This window comes from Phaseolus vulgaris, chromosome 2, assembly GCF_000499845.2.
Source record: "Phaseolus vulgaris cultivar G19833 chromosome 2, P. vulgaris v2.0, whole genome shotgun sequence".
NCBI lineage: Eukaryota > Viridiplantae > Streptophyta > Magnoliopsida > Fabales > Fabaceae > Phaseolus > Phaseolus vulgaris.
Genome location: NC_023758.2, coordinates 33,080,994 through 33,097,970, shown reverse-complemented (window position 1 = coordinate 33,097,970; position 16,977 = coordinate 33,080,994). Strand labels below are relative to the sequence as shown.

General features: G+C 29.5%; 1 protein-coding gene across 1 annotated transcript; it reads left to right on the top strand.

Moving 5' to 3' along the window:
- Positions 1 to 2,828: 2,828 nt before the first annotated feature.
- LOC137811552 (methyltransferase FGSG_00040) lies at positions 2,829 to 4,767 on the top strand. The gene has a single exon (XM_068613339.1). The coding sequence runs from the start codon at positions 3,004 to 3,006 to the stop codon at positions 4,570 to 4,572; it is 1,569 nt and encodes a 522-aa protein (XP_068469440.1). The 5' UTR covers positions 2,829 to 3,003; the 3' UTR covers positions 4,573 to 4,767.
- Positions 4,768 to 16,977: the final 12,210 nt, after the last annotated feature.

Here is a 16,977-nt window from a genome sequence, read left to right as displayed (position 1 = left end):
AAATGACAAGCACTCAATCACGATGAAAAAAACCACCAAACAAAGATGAAGATGATGGTGAAAAAGCACAACCCTAAGCCAAATCCTTCATATATGATAATATTTACAACGAGGATTGCAAAATCTGTCAATTACTATATGTGATAGATCCTAGCGAGTTGATATATAATAAGCTTATTTACTTTAAACAAATAATTGAAAAGCATCGTTATTCACTAGAGTGAAAAACTTCATTTTTATACCATATTTGTTTGGACTCACCACACATATGTGTAGTTGACTATTACTTTTTTTTCATAAAACTCGTGTTAGGAAACAAATGTCATCACATGAAAAATATTATAAAATCAAAAAAGAAAACAAACAAACATGGGGAACTAGACAAAACTCATGCAAAGGAAAAAAAAAAACTCCTAAGAGTAGCCTAAGTAACTACATTGGGAGTTTAAACCAAAAAATGAAAAAAAAACTAAATAAAGACAAGAAGATTAACAAAAGAACATTTTCCAATGTGTAACTCTCATAAAGGCAACAAAGAGGAACGATTGAATCCCAAATATCCAATCAAATTGACCCTTGTTTGCATTCAACAACGATAATAAAATCCTATGATATTGATGCACGTCACTGCCATTACTTTTTCTTGGGTTGACTTGTTTTGGAGGTCTTTTTATGACTTTCACTATTATTATTAATATTATTTATATTATTAATATTACTATTATTATTTATATTATTTATATTATTATTATTATTAATTATTAATAATAATATTATGTATGTAATACTTTATATACGGATACAATTCGTATGTAATTATTCCCGCTTCATGGCGCCAAAGTTACATATTGATTTCTTATGAAAAAATGTCATGTTAGGCATACTTGACATCTCAACTAGGCTGACACCTCAAGTAACAACAATCATTTGCCATCACATGAAAAAATATTATTAAAAAAAGAAAAAGAAAGAAAATACAAAAATACGGGGGGACTAGACCAAAACTCATATGTTAACAAAAACGATACATAGGTAGACTATAACTATTAATAAAAAATTCTAAGAACCGACTAGATGGAAGCTTATTATACTAATGAAAAGATTCTCTAGGAATAAATCCTAAATTAGTCAACTTATTAATACACGCATTCCATTCACGAAAAATATGAGTAACCCTAAACCTGATTTTTCCACAGTAATTAATACAAGTATTCCATCGATTACGAAGCATCCAAGGAACATTTTTCCTAGCAGTAAACGCAACACAAACCAAGGCAGAGTCACATTCCAGCCAAACATTAGTAAGTCCCAACTTTTGAGCTTCCTCCAAAGCATATATAACTCCATAAAATTCAGCAACCAAAGCAATTTGAACGTCAAGAAACGCAGAGAAAGTTCCAATAAACTTCCCCATACTCCCACGAAAAATACCTCCACAAGTGGCCAAAATTACATACTGATTAAATCCGTATGTAATCACTTTTGGCTTACATACGGAAAATTCGTATGTAACATCTATTTACTTACTGAATTAAATCTGTGTGTAAATATTTGTATGTAATCACTTTTGACTTACATATGGAAAAATCCATATGTAATCACTTTTATTCTTATATACGGAAAAATCCGTATGTAATCACTTTTATTCTTACATATGAAAAAATCTATATGTAATGTTTATTTACATACTGAATTAAATCCGTATGTAAATATTTGTATGTAATGTTCACTTTACATACAAATTCGAATCCGTATATAATAATCGGTATGTAAATGGACAATTTCTTGTAATGGGCATAACTAGTAGTTAATGCATCAAAGGCAATGCTAACAATAAAACAATCATGGTTATGTGAAAATAAAATTTGAAATGCGTGCCTTGAGAATATGATCTAGGAAAGGACTAGAAACAATTTCTCCAAAAATAATGACAACGAATGTGTTGCCATGATAGGCCCATAAGTAAGGCCAGACCTCGCGAAATCGCACAAATTGTTTATCTTCCACCGACCCATGATACCTCTCTGCGTCTACACTCCCATAACCATTCGTGTTCCACCCCTTATAAACAACCAATACAACCTTAATGGAGGAGAGGAAACGGAGCATGGAGACAAGTTGGGGAGGGAAACACGTGTGGGAGGTTGTGGGGTGAAGGGACAGTTGAGGAGGAAACTTACATGTACAACAAATCACAATCCATGTTTGCACTTATTTGTGTCACGTCAGAAATAATTAACGTTGTTAGTCCAAAGTTAACAGGAAAGATCAACTTAAATATATTTTAATAAACGTTAGGACCAAATTGAATTTTTTAATAAATACAATAATAAATTGAATATTGAACATAAATATAGAGATAAAAAGGTAATTATACCATAAAAATAAAAATAAAAGTTTTTCAAATTCAAACACCTAAAAAGGAAAAGAAGTAAATATTAAATATTGCTACGTCTTAAATATAAGAATCATTAACCCATCCGCTTGCAGGAAGAAAGTTAATTGATTTTATTGGTAACACTACATTATATATGTTAATAATTTTGCATTATTTTAAAAAATTACCTTAAAACTGTCGAGATTCGTTATCTTAATCTTTCTATTCAATTATTATCATCTAATGAGTGCTAGTTATCTTCTCCAATACACATAAGAGAGAAGAGAACAGCAGAAGTAAATAACTTACAGAATGATCTCACCTTCAATTTTATTTTCCTAAACCAATGAGAGTTATTAGTTTGCTTCGACATGTTATAGCCTATAAGGATAAGGAAAGGATAATGCGAACCAACTAAAAACGTTGAAAAATAAATAAATATTCACGAATCATGTGGTTGGTTTGCATTTTTCAATACCAAACGCTAAGGAGGGAAAAGAAAAAGAGAAAAATAATAAAGTGAAATCAAACGACCGTTACATTGGGGAAAATTTTGAAACGCGAAGCTCCATTTGAAAGAGAGGCAAAAGGGTTGGTGTTGATAGACCAAAAAGCCAGAGTTGGAAATGGCAGCAGAAGAAGATGATCAGTTGCAACAAGTCAGATCCAAAGCCACAGAGCTTTTCATCAGAGAAGAATGGAATGCCTCGATCGAAGCCTATTCCCATTTCATAACCCTCTGCACCCAAACGCTCTCCCATTCTCACCCAAACCAAAAGCTTCGCAGATCCCTCTGCATAGCCTTGTGCAATCGCGCAGAAGCGAGGTCCAAGTTGAAGGACTTCCACTGCGCCCTTCAGGACTGTGACCACGCTTTGGAACTCGATGCTACGCACTCGAAATCCCTTTTGTGCAAAGGTAAGATCTTGCTCTGCCTCAACCGGTATGCTTCCGCTCTTGAGTGCTTCAGAACTGCCATGCTTGATGGGAACGCTGAAAGCGTGAGCGGGTACTTGGAGAGGTGCAAAAGCTTGGAGCTTTTGTCCAAAACGGGGTGTTTGGATCTTTCGGATTGGGTTTCAAATGGGTTTCGAGGGAAGGTTCCAGAGCTTGCAGAGCACATTGGTGCCGTGGAGATTAGAAGATCTGAGATCAGTGGGAGAGGATTGTTTGCAACGAAGAATATTGATGCCGGGTCGTTGATCTTGGTCACCAAGGCAATTGCCATGGAAAGGAGTATCATAATGGGAGGGGTTCAGGATCTGACTGAGGATGCACAGTTGGCAATGTGGAAGAATTTCATTGACAAGGTTTTTGAGTTTGTTGGGAAGTGTCCCAGAACAAGGGGTTTGATTAATAGGTTGTCATGTGGGGAGAATGAGGATCAACTTGAGGTGCCTGATGTGGGTCTCTTTAGACCTGAGACTGTGGAGAAGGATGGTGAAGTTGAAGTTGTTGTTGATATGGTTAAATTGGTTGGTATATTGGATGTGAATTCTCTCACTGAGGATGCTGTCTCGGCCAATGTGTTGAGGAGGGGCAATGATTGTTATGGTGTTGGGCTGTGGTTGCTCCCTTCCTTAATAAACCACTCTTGTTGTCCCAATGCAAGGAGGTTGCATGTTGGGGACTACTTGGTGGTTCATGCTTCAAAGGATTTGAAGGCTGGGGAGGAGGTCACTTTTGCTTATTTTGACCCTTTGTGTGGTTTGAGCAAGAGGAAGGAGATGTCTGTGAACTGGGGGATTCATTGCAAGTGCAAGAGGTGTAGGTTTGAGGGGGAAGTGTTCTCGAAACAGGAAATAAGAGAGATTGAGATTGGTCTTGAGAGAGGGATGGATGTGGGGGGTGTGGTGTTCAAGTTGGAGGAGCAATTGAAGAGGTTGAAGGTTAGGGGGAAGGAGAAAGGGTATTTGAGGGCATCATTTTGGGAAGCGTATTCTCAGGCTTATAGGTCAGAAAGGGCCATGAAGAGGTGGGGAAGGAGGATTCCTACTGCGGAGGCTGTGGTTGATAGCATCACTGATGTGGTGGGAGGGGATCACAGGTTGCTTAAGTTGCTGATGGAGGAGTTGAAGAAAAATAGTGGAGTTGTAGAGAGGGACAAAGTTTTCAAGATAGCAAAACAAGTGTTTGGGAAGGTAGTGAAAAAGCAAGCAATGAAGACACTTCTGCAACTCTGCATTGGTGATTAAGTGAATAATCTTTTTATCAGTTTCTACTTACAATTTCTTCATTTTGTTTCTATTGCTAATTTTTTAAACTTTATCCTTGTTTGATGCCTCTTTACTTGCTGGAACCATCCAGTTTCCAGCCCCGATCAACTGAAGTTGTCACAAATGCCTCATCTTTGCTTCTTTTAAATCAATGTGATGAATAATTTTACTCAACATTGCATTGCATACCACTTATCCTTCTGCGCAAAATTCGTGATTCCTTTTAAAGTGCGTAATCCTAACAATCCAAATTCAGCATCCGAAATGCCACCGTCCCCCGTGTAAACTAAATTGGCTATATTATCAGTATTAAATCTTGTGCGTATAAATGGGAGATTAGGTAGTATATCTAAAATTTATGTATCTATAAATGGGAGATTAGGTAGTATATATAAAATGTATCATCTGTATCTATATCTATTTTATGTATTTAAATAAAATTACTCAGTAAGGTTTATATAAATCTTTTCCTATTTTATTCTTATGTCAACATTTTATTTATTATTTTATTTTGATTATTTTATCGTTTTATAATTATTTTACATAAATTAAAAATTAAAAAAAAGACTTGCATTATATTTATTTTAAAAAAATGAGTTAAATTAAACTTTGAATTGAAACTTAGTTTGATTTAACTCCTAGAACCGACAAAGATGCAATATACAAAAAAAATTGTTAGAAAAAGAGAGATTGAAAAAAAAAAAAAAAAGTTGAGGTGAGAAAAAAAAATGCAAAAAAGACACTATCCACAAAAGTTCAATTTATTTTTTCATTCTCACCAATTAAAAGTATTTCTTATTGAACCAATGTCATTACTGTTCATTCTGTTTAAATCAATCAATGCAAATTGTTTCTAAATTCCGATTGTTCAAATTTTTAGTGCTTCTCATTTTTTTTTCTTTTGCTTTGCTTTTCATTTTCGTACAGGCGGAAGAGGAAGAGGAAGAAGATAGAGAAGCAAAATATCCTGTGATATTCAAACACATATACTTGGATGTTGTCACTGTCTTCTTTTCCATTCAAGACGTTGCCGTCGTTAAGGACACTGATTCCTTTTAGGGCCTTTATTTGTGAGATCACGCGTCATGCGTTGTGCGTCGTGGCCAATCCTAACCATTCGTTCAATCTCCATAAAATCAAAACAAATTTATAAAAAAATTAAGAAAAAAATGAGTGATGATAAATGGTCTATGACAAGGAGCACTTTGGTTGGATCGTCACCATAAGTTCTGTAGAGTATCTTTATGTCATTGTTGATTTGGACATCGATGATGGAGAGGATGGTTGCGTTCTGACCTTGCAATATGATATTGTTGCGGAGCATAAGGAGGGAATTAGAAAATAAATGTTTTCTTAGGATTAGTTATAGGAGTTTCAAATCTTATTCTCTTTTTCTAATTATTATATTCCTTTATTTTAGTTTTATATTTTAGGTTATAAATCAAAATTAGTGATTTGTGAGTTTTGAGAATAAAACAGATGATGTAATTGCTTTAATATAATTATATTTATTGTGTTATAAATTTAAATTTTTTAATATACTTTTTTACAATTACTTAATTATTAAAATTGTATGTTGGAATTCATAGCTGAAAAAATTATTTGTATCTTATTTTTTCTTAATAATAAGTTGCATAGAAAAGACTTAAATAATTTATTTTACCAATATTTTATTTTATCTCAACAAGTTTTGTTTTATAAATTTTTATATGAAAATACGAAACATACAATCATGTATTCTGAAAAGTATTAATTTTAATAGTTGTTAAATAAATTATATTAATGTTTGAAAGATAGATTATTTGTTTTTAATTATATATTATTAATATTTATAGAACTGTATTTATAAATATTAAAAATCCGGAAAGGTTACTTTAAATGTTATAAATAGTTCATAATTTTATATTTATAATTAATTATTTCTATTAAATGAAAGAGATACTATGTTGATGTTGATATTTTGACACTGATATTATATATACTTTTATAATAATAGTCTTTTGATCCAAATTATAAAAACATATCTAACTTTTTTAAATATAATTTTAAGTATTATTATATAAAAATAAATTTTATAAAAAATAATTATATAAAGAAAAATACTTTAAAATATCATAGCTGTATTTATATTTATTAAAATAACAATAAATTTATATTTAACATTCTAATTTATTATAAACTTATGTCTATTCATATTTTTTAAATATATATGAAATAGTAGATACACCTATAGAAATGATAAAAGATTAAAAATGTAAATATAATAATTATGTGTGTCTGTATTTTTTAAATAACATTTAACTATTATTTTTTAAATATTATTTTAAATATGTTGATAAAATAGTATACATAAAGAATATTTATATATACTTACATTATTTCTATTCATCATAATCATATTATACATAAACATTATTAGTCCATTGATGAGGATAAAAGATACATGAAGATGACCAATGATGCTGCACTTGAAGGAAGGGTCATCTCAACAAGCAAATAAAGACCTCATTAATAGGAGGAATGGACAAGGGACAAAACATCTAAAGTCTTTTTAAAAGATGAGGCCCAAGTCCAAGAAGCCCAAGCCCAGTCCATGAGGAGCAAGGCCAAGGCTTTAAGAGATGAGCATCATTGAATGTCTTTATTTGTAATTTCATTTTGGTATTTGTAATAGAACATAAAAGGAAGGTGTAGATATAGATATAAGGGGTGTTAATGTACAAAGATAAGTCATACCTTCCATGTGACATAAAAAGAAGGTGTAGGTATAGTTTTAGGAGGTACCAAAGAAAGAAATCAAGTCACACCTCCCATGTGAAGTCACACCTTCCATGTGACTTGTTTTTTGTAGCAATTTCAAATGAGTTTCATTTGAATTTTCCTACCTAAATTTCAGCACCCTCACACTATAAATAGAGGTGCCATGCTCTTGTAAATTCAGAATTGAAATTTTAAGAAAGGTTACTCTACTCAAATTGAGAGAGAATTGTGTGAGACTTGTTCTCCTTCATCTTGTGAGTGTTTGGGAAGCTCCAAGTGGCGGCATTCATGCACTTATCTTAGAACAATCACCTCCAAGTGGCGTGTTTTTCCCTTCCATGACTACAACCACATATGTTACTTCTTGTTTCATCTCCATTTCCATTTCCGCAACTAATCTACAAATTCTATTCGGTCAATTGTGTTTGTTCTTCGTATTCGGTAGTTTGTGTTCTTATTTATTTCAATCGGTTCAAATGTGTTTAGTTGTTGTTCTAATCGGTTAAACATCTTGTTCTTTCTTTCCTTTAAGTTCCACATCATATCTTGTTCTATTGTTGTTGTTTTGTGTGTTTTGTCTATCAATTGTTGTGTAAGGAGATGACACTCATGTTCATGAGTTTGGTTCATCATTTGGAAGGCATTGAACTCCATTGATGTTTCCTTAAGCCTCCTTACTTTATTCTTAAAGTGTCACAATTTAATGAATCTCCTAATCAAATCACATCAATTTGTAAATAACAAATTTCTTACACATTGATGTGAGATTATGATATTCCTTATACATTTACCTTTTACAATCACCGTATACAAAACACAATATTGAAATAAAAGTGATAAATAGCTACAAAATAAATATATTGTGTTACTTATTGACAACTAAACATCGGTCCGGGCCCGAATGACTAGATATCGGCCCGGGCCAGGAAGGCTCAACATCCGCCCAACCCAGGACGACTCGACATCAGCCTCGACTCGGACGATTCGACATCAGTTCAGGCTCGGGCGACTATTCATCGGACCGGACTCGGATGACTCGATATCGGTCCGAGCTCGAACGACTCGACATCGGTCCGGACCCGGATGACTCGATATCAGCCCGAACCTGGACGACTCGACATCAGCGTAGGCCCGCTCGGCTCAACATTGGCCCGAGCCCACTTGACTTGACATCGGCTCGGGCCTACTCGACTCGACATTGGTCAGGACCTGCTCGGCTTGACATCGGTTCGGCCCGACCCGACCAGAGAGTCTCCTTGGTGGTTTAGCACCAATAGACTGACCACCACCACTTCTCCTCACACATGGAGTAGTTAACATGAAAGTTTTTTTTTTTTTTTTCAATAAATTCAAATTTCACAGCTCATACAAAAAGCCACTTATCATGTTGCCTTGAGAAGAGACATTGAAAACAGCGAAGTAAAAAGTACCGTAACTAGATGTATCTGCAGCACATTTCAACCGAGTGTTAGAATTGAATTTGAAATTGTTTCATGATTGAAGGAAAAAGTGAAATTTTCTAAATATCAAATTCCCATACTTAAGATAATCCACTGTTCTCTTTACCAAACAATTTTTCTTCTAAAACATGTGTGTTAGAATTTTGCTGTATTAGAAATAACTGCATGAATGTTAATGGTAGAAAAAGGAGAGTTGTGGTTTAGAAAAAAATAATAATAATATAAAGGGGGCTGAATGTCCTAATGTCATGGGTTGATCTCCCTTTAAATATAGACTGAATTATAAAGTGTTATTTAATTTTATTAAACTTTATATTTAACTAAAATAAAACTAAATTGAATAATCAGTTTGTATATTTCATATAAATTTCTTTTCCAAATTAAACTGATTTTTTTAATACATTTTTAATATGATTTTTAAAACAATATTATAAAATTAAGCATTTTTAGTTGTGTAACAATTTATTATTGAATCTTAATGCATTTTAATTTTAATTTAATTTATATTTTAATTATGTTTGCAACCTGAAATTAATATATAAATACATTTATATGTTTATCTTATTATTTACTAACTTAGTTTTATTTTACTTTAATTTTATCAAAAAATTATATTAAAAAATTGTATAACCTTATTTAACAAAAGAAATTATTTAGTTATTTTAAAATAATAAAAAATTATTTGATTATTTATTTTTAAGTAAATAAATAAAATATTTTTTATTTATTAAAAAGTAAAATTGTCTAATTAAAAAAATATAAATAATTACTTTTTTTAATATTTATTATTTTTCCACATTTTAATAAATAACTTAAAAAATATAAATATAAGTTATAAAAGATCAACACTAGAATGAGAAAGAAAAATTTGAAAATTAAATGATGTCAATAGAAGACAAAAATTGATAATTGAACAAAGGACAAATGAACTATCTATAAAAAAAAACATATAATATCTAATTTAATTAATATAGTCTCTAATTATTTTTTCTCTTCTAAATTCAATTCAATTACTATTTAATGATTTTCTTACTTCTAAACTCAATATGCTCAAATTTGATAAAACCAAGGAAGAGATAAGTTTGTTTCTTGATTTATAGTATTACAACTCTTTAACAGAACAATTATATTATGCTCAAGTAGAAGGGTGGTTGTCATCATTAAATATGGAGAGTTTATTGAGATTTAAGATTCAACAAATTTGTTTCAAGATATTTGATGTCTCCAACCACTTAGCCGTAATGAGTTGATCTTGAATTTTAATTAGCAAGTAAGTGTACATGCTTTGATCTTGATTTTGATAAAAATATCTTTAATACGTGTTTAAAGCTATCTTTTAAAATCTAAGTTAATTTTATTTTATTAAAAATATTTTTAGTAAGCTAAAATGTTTTTTATCTTGTTGGATTTTCAAGCTAAAAGATTTTATTCGTTTAAAAATTTGTTTAACTGACTAAAATATTTAAGCTTATAAATATCTTCTTTAAGTGATTTTATTAGATTAAAATGTTATTTTAGCTTACTAAAAAATTATTAAACTTCATTTTTCTCTGTTTTAGTTGGTTAAAATTATCTGTATTTCAAAGTTAAGGTTAATTCCATTTTAAGATACAAATTCAATCAATACTTTTTTGCAATTGAGAAAAAAAATTGAATTTTGTTTGTAAAAACTGTGTACTGAAAAAACATTTTCTTATAACTATTCATCAAAAATCATTGAATCAAGATCATATATCACGAATAACATCTATACTCATCTTCACTTGACAAGCATTGACTAGGAACATATATGAGTGTGAATAATACTCAAATTTTTAAAGTGGGTATGTGGAAAGAAATGTTTATGTAAGTATTTATCTTATTCGTGTTTCTATACCTGTCTCGATACCCATCCCCTTCCCCATATTTATCCTTGTTTTAAATTACTAAAAATCACAGCTATTCAGTACCATACAAAAACTTATATTTACTATTCTTTTTAGTCCATAGTTTCATAATCCTTTTTTTTTCTTTCACTACACAATTATTTTTATTCCCTTTCAATTGTTTGACTTGCTAAAAATTCATAAAGTTCACTCAGATCTTCAAGGTATTTTCCTTCTTATCAAAATTAATTACATATTTTTTTCCCTTCGTGTGATTTCATTTAAATGGTGTATTCCATTTCAAGAAACACAACCTCAATTTCTTTGAATCAAATGGTTTCTAGTACACAAATTTGATTATTTATACTTCTTTTTAATATTTTTTTCATTGTTTAATTTTTTTTTCACATGAGAGTGTTTGAGTCTCAATTTTAAGTGTTCAATTGTAAACCCTTAGTTTATTAGATAACCTAAGAAACTTATCTTCTCTATTTACTTTGACCTTTAGTTTTGTTTCATTTGAAGAACCTTTGTTTTGCTAAAAAAGTTCATTCTCTCTCAAGGATTCAACTCCTTCAGTATACACTAAGTTTACTTACATATCCAAGGTATTTTCCCTCTCATTACAACCTAGATTACACATTTTTTTTCTTTGTGTGATTTTGTTCAAATGATGTATTATATTTCAGGAGAATGAAATCATCAATTTCATCAAATCAACACATTTGATCATTTTTACTCTTTTCTATAATTATTTAAACATTTATCCAATTGTTATTTGGTACTCTAATTTGATATTTATGTAATTATAATTCATTTCTTGATATTTGAAATTAAAGAAAATACCATTTATATTCGGTTGACATTGAATTCTTACTAGTATCATGTTTATTTTTTTGTGATATTTTTTGTTAAGAAATATTTAATTAATATTTAAAACGGTAAGGAGGTAGGTGCGAGAAAATATACTTGTTACTTGATAGGGATGTGGATGAGACCAAAATTTTATACTCATTGGGTATGAGGATGAGGATGGAAATAATTTTTCTTTTGTAGGATAGTGAAAAATGCACTCGCCTCGCCCACTTGCCATCCCTATTATATATTGTACTCTTACATTGAATATCAAAATTCTTTCATTTCTTCTTAGTTTTGAGCTTAAACTTTTCCGATTATCTTATTGCATATCCTATTCTGAGTTATGTTTTCTTGACTTAGATTGTCTAGAGGTTGGAAGAGATCTTGTAAGGTTTAAGATCTTTGTTTGCTTGTAATAGAGTTTAACAAGTGATTATAGGTGATATTGTAGGATTCAAAATCTTGTATTGTATATTTTTCTTATTTTCTTGATGAGTTCTCGTAAGAACTTAAATTTTTTTAAGTAGATTAACTTAATCATGATAATCAAGTATGTGAATGTAGCACGTTTGTAAAAGGTTCTTATTTTCTTTGATTTTTCTTTTTCTCTCATCTTTAATATTTTTCTAACGTTCATATTCATACTTTTATAATTTTTGAAATTTAAAGAACTTTGAATAAATTATCACCAAAAGAAATTGTTTTAATTTCTTATATTCAGTTTACTTAGAGTTATCTTTTATATTCAATTTACTTAGAGTTATCTTTTATAAGATTTCTTGATAAGTTCAATTCAACTCCTTTGAATTTGACCTATATTTTTAACATGTCTAGCTAAACAACCTAGTGTTCTACAAAGATGTTTTACTTACAACATTTTACATGTTAGAGAAGTTGGATCAGTAGTATTTGCATAAAGCTAAAATAGTTATTTTTATAGACTTTGTACGTGGTTGTTATGAGATAGAGTGATTTCTCTATTTATTCATTCTCAGCATTAAGTAAGTTTGTGTCCGAATTTTTTGCATGTTTTTTTTTTTGGTAAAGTTAGCAAAAATGTTAGTGTTTATATTTGTGCTTTTATGCTTTTATGTATAGAAGGTTATAAGTTGTAGTCGTTAAGAATAGGTTTATTATGTTGAGTCATATAGTAGACGGGGATAATGAGGCTTTAGATTCATATAGACTTGTGGAGTCTTATAAACTCATCTATGGTAATAGATGTTAGACCATCTTTCAGCTAATGTAGGTCTAATTTATGTCTTACACGTTACTCCAATTATTTTCCTTCTCATTTAAAACCTCATTTTTCTTTATTGAAAATATTATTACCTCAAACTTATCTATGTTTTGTTAATATCAAAACATTTATCTAGGGATTGTCATAGTAAAATATTGTGACTACTAGATTCCCAAGTCTAACATTATTATAAGGCACAAATAATATAATATTCATCTTCAACCATTAGACTATTTCTCTGTGGTAAGTTTTAACGTTAACAAATATAAAAAAAAAATATTTAAATTTATTTTTATTCTATTTATGAATCGTCTTCAAATCATAAATAAAATCTCAACTTTTAAAATAGTTATTTTTATAAGATTAAATATTTTTTACACGAGAGTTTTTAAGTCGTTGTATTGGAGTATTCGTGCCTCCAATTCTATTGGTATATGATCTTTTCGCATATTTAATTTTATAATTTTAGAAAGTATTTACAAGTCCGATACTCAAGTCATATGTAGTTTTGTATTAGAATTATGTGTTAAAGATCATTAGTGTTTATGACTTTTTATTTCAAAAATTTATACTTATTTATAATTTTTTGTCTTTAAATCCTCCCTGTAAGGAGATCATCATGTTAGATACATGTAGATTCATTGTCTCTTAATCATGATTTTGAAGATAATTAAACTCTTTCTTTCATTGATAATTGTTAAAACGATTAGTTATAGTTCATTTAATTTATTACGTCAAAATATCGATAGAACAAGGTGCTGGAAGGTTTGGGTACGAACTTACCTTGAACTGCAGGTAGTACAATAATTAATAAAATCAAATCATTTGATTAAGCTATAACCATAAATAACTTCTATACATAAATGAGATATATGTGATAAGCTTCATTTGCGCAAAATTAACTTAAATATTACCATTAACGTCTGATGCGTTAATTTAATTAATAAAGAAATACATAACTCCAACAATTTGATTTATCATTCAAATTGTACACCAATACAAGTTTTATTCATTTTCTTTAAAAAATACTATATTTAAATCACTGCATAAATTTAACATTGGTGGAAATAATTTTACATAATTTCAATAAAAAAATAAATTTAGGGTGAAAATAATTTTCACTTGGTTTCAGTAAAAAAAAAAAAAAAAATTAAGGATTTTTTTATTATTTAAAGTAGGCCGTGTTTTTCAAACTTTCAGCTTAAAAACTTATTTTCTTAATATTAATGAAATATAGAAAAAATTATATAAGTACTTATTATGCTATTATCAACGTTAATAATATTTTCGATAGAATTTATGACACTTTCTTATTGATAAATAACATACATATAAAACTTAGTAAGTAACTTAATAATACGTTGTTATTAATAATATACAATTCGTATTCATCATTATAATGTTTTTATCTTTTGTATTTTATGAGTAAAAGTAAAGTTTTGCAAAGAGGCAAAAGAATTGGCAGAATAATAGGAAAAGAAAATTAAAGCATGATAAAATGAGCAACAAAGTAAAGTAAGTAAATGAGAATAATGAATAAATTTCCTTAAAAATGAAAGAGGTTAATGGAGTGGTTCTGTTGAACCGTCCACCATTTTCAAAATATGCATTATTGGTGTTCTTGATATTTGTCACAGTACTGTGTAAAGAATTCAAAACCATTTGGCAAAGACACCAAGCACTTCAGTACATGGTCTACATCAATGGTTATAAACTCCAAACGGCTAGGTATACGTGTCCTCCTTATATCTCATTACATTAAGGACATATAAATAATAAGATATTATAAGTATGAGTGAGTACACATTAATAAAAAAAGAGTAAGATAAATAAAATAAAAAATTTGTAAATTTATTATCTTAAAATTTTAGGTTAGAAGTGGTTTTTTTTATCATTTTTAACTAATATTTATAATTTATTAATATGAAAACTCTCTAGTATTTTCTCTCAAAAAATTTCCTGATCGATAGAAAGTTTATTTATTTTATTTTGTAGAGAGTTCAACTCATATTTAATTCAAATAAGATAAAATAAAAAATGGATGAGAGATTAAAAAAAAATAAAAAATAGAAAGTTTAACCTAAAATTTTAAAACTATATTAGCTATAAAATATAATTTTTATGATAAGTCTCCTCATATATGTAATTTTTCTCTCTCTCTTCTCAATCTCTATTAAAGCAAACAATATGTTAAGAACCAGAAAATTTTCTTTTAAGTTTGAATTCCCTTTTGGGTAGCTAAGTTGAATCAAAGTAAAACTAATACATAACACATTTAAGAATTTAAAAATGAAATGAAGGAAAGTCTGAATGAAAATATGGAAAGGAGAATATTCTTTGGAAAAGTGGATGGGAACTCCAATTACTGGTCCACATGAGTGCATGATATCATGATATTGTTGTATGATTATTTTTCCATTTTCTACAAATGTAGTGCTAACAATAACCCAAGTCCAAGTAACCCACACATTTTTCAGAAAGGAAAGAACGTTCGTGACTCATAATAAGTGTTGTTGCTCACACTTTATGGCTATGTTTCACACTTTTATTCATCCTCTTCCATTCATAGAAATCAAGAATTCAACATCCATGACGTCGTGTTGAACTAGTCAACAAGTCCATGTACGTTAACGTTACATCAATGTTTATCCACATTTCTGTCAAAATGAAAATGGACACCACCCACCAATTTTTTTATCCATTATACCTATCCTATATATTTCGATTACTTTATTCTAAAACATTGTTACATTTTTTAAATATTTTCAGAGAATTTAATTTATTCAAGACAACTGGTCACGTTTTTAACAATAATCTCGTTCACACATATACGAAACTAGAGAAAAATAAATTGTTGTCTTAATTTCGTTTAACTTGGCCTGGTAAGTTTATACATTCTAAAAATATTTTATTTATTTCGAATAGTACTAAACTTTAAAAATATTATATCCTTCCTAAATACTTGTGCAAGTACTCTTAAACCTTATATTTTACGGTTCTAGATTTGTTACCTCCACAAACAACAAACCTCCTAATTTTGTTGCGTACTTCATGAGTTTTTTTTCCTATTTTTTGCACGAATAATTTCTTGCAATCTGTGTAGCTCTATAAAAAAAATATATGTTGTAACAATCTCATCAAAGATAATAAAGAAAATCAGAAATTATAGTTTAAGATATACTGAAAACTATAATCCTAGAAGAAAAATACTCGTTAAATTGCGGGGATCCAATAAGAAAATGTGAATTTTAATAATGTGTGTTCGTTCATAAAGAGTGTGCTAAAAAAATTGCACTTCTTCATGTCATGAAGAAAGCTTGCGTTTCGTTGTGTTTGGCGGATGAGCATTATCTGCATTCGTGTTAATAGTTTGTGTAATTTAGAATGATTGGGTAATTATGTGGTTAAATTAAATTTGAAATATGTAATTAGGGTTTCATTATGTGAAAAATTGACTCAACTAATTTGGATTCCCATGATTGTGTGGTTGCTGAGAGTGCCAACTTTGAAATTTTGTTAACCCGTACATAGAAGACACATGTTCCCAATCCTCAGCATATTTTGCAACTGATTGAGGAGCTGCGTCATTGCTGAACACATCTATCATTAATCTCTAACTAAATTTTATTTACACTTTTTGCTTTTTTAATTATCATCTATTTTAAATTTTCTAACTACCAACATTCTTTTCCTTCATTTATTAAAATTGCAATACGTATCTAGACACATTACGTCACATGCAAACGATGCCACCTTAGTCACAAAAAAAGGCATGGCTATTAATGCATATTATATTACAATTGTTTGAGAATAAAAAATGTTGCTTTTAAAATCAAGTTTAATTGAAAAATAAGATATTTAAATCTCATTTTACCTTTTGTATTTACCAATACTCCAAGTATAGGAGTGAATAGAGTCGGTAAAACCTTTAGCAAGAATTTTGAGTTCAAATCAGCACAAATGATTGATGCAAATAGACAACATGTAGAATAAACATATAACTTCTAATCACATACTTCCACTACAAAAAATGAAAAAAAAGGAAAAGGAAACTTTTCTACTATTGTTTTCTTTAAACATTATTGCATGGACCAAAGAATGATGTATTAATTAGGTGAAAAAACATTCTTTAACAATTCAGAGAGGACACAAAAATTGGCTGCTGAGTACATTTAAGTGGGAATATAAAGCTGCAATTGGC

Excerpts from the sequence above, each read along its gene's own strand:
- LOC137811552 (XM_068613339.1), top strand. The coding sequence starts at position 3,004 with ATGGCAGCAGAAGAAGATGATCAGTTGCAACAAGTCAGATCCAAAGCC.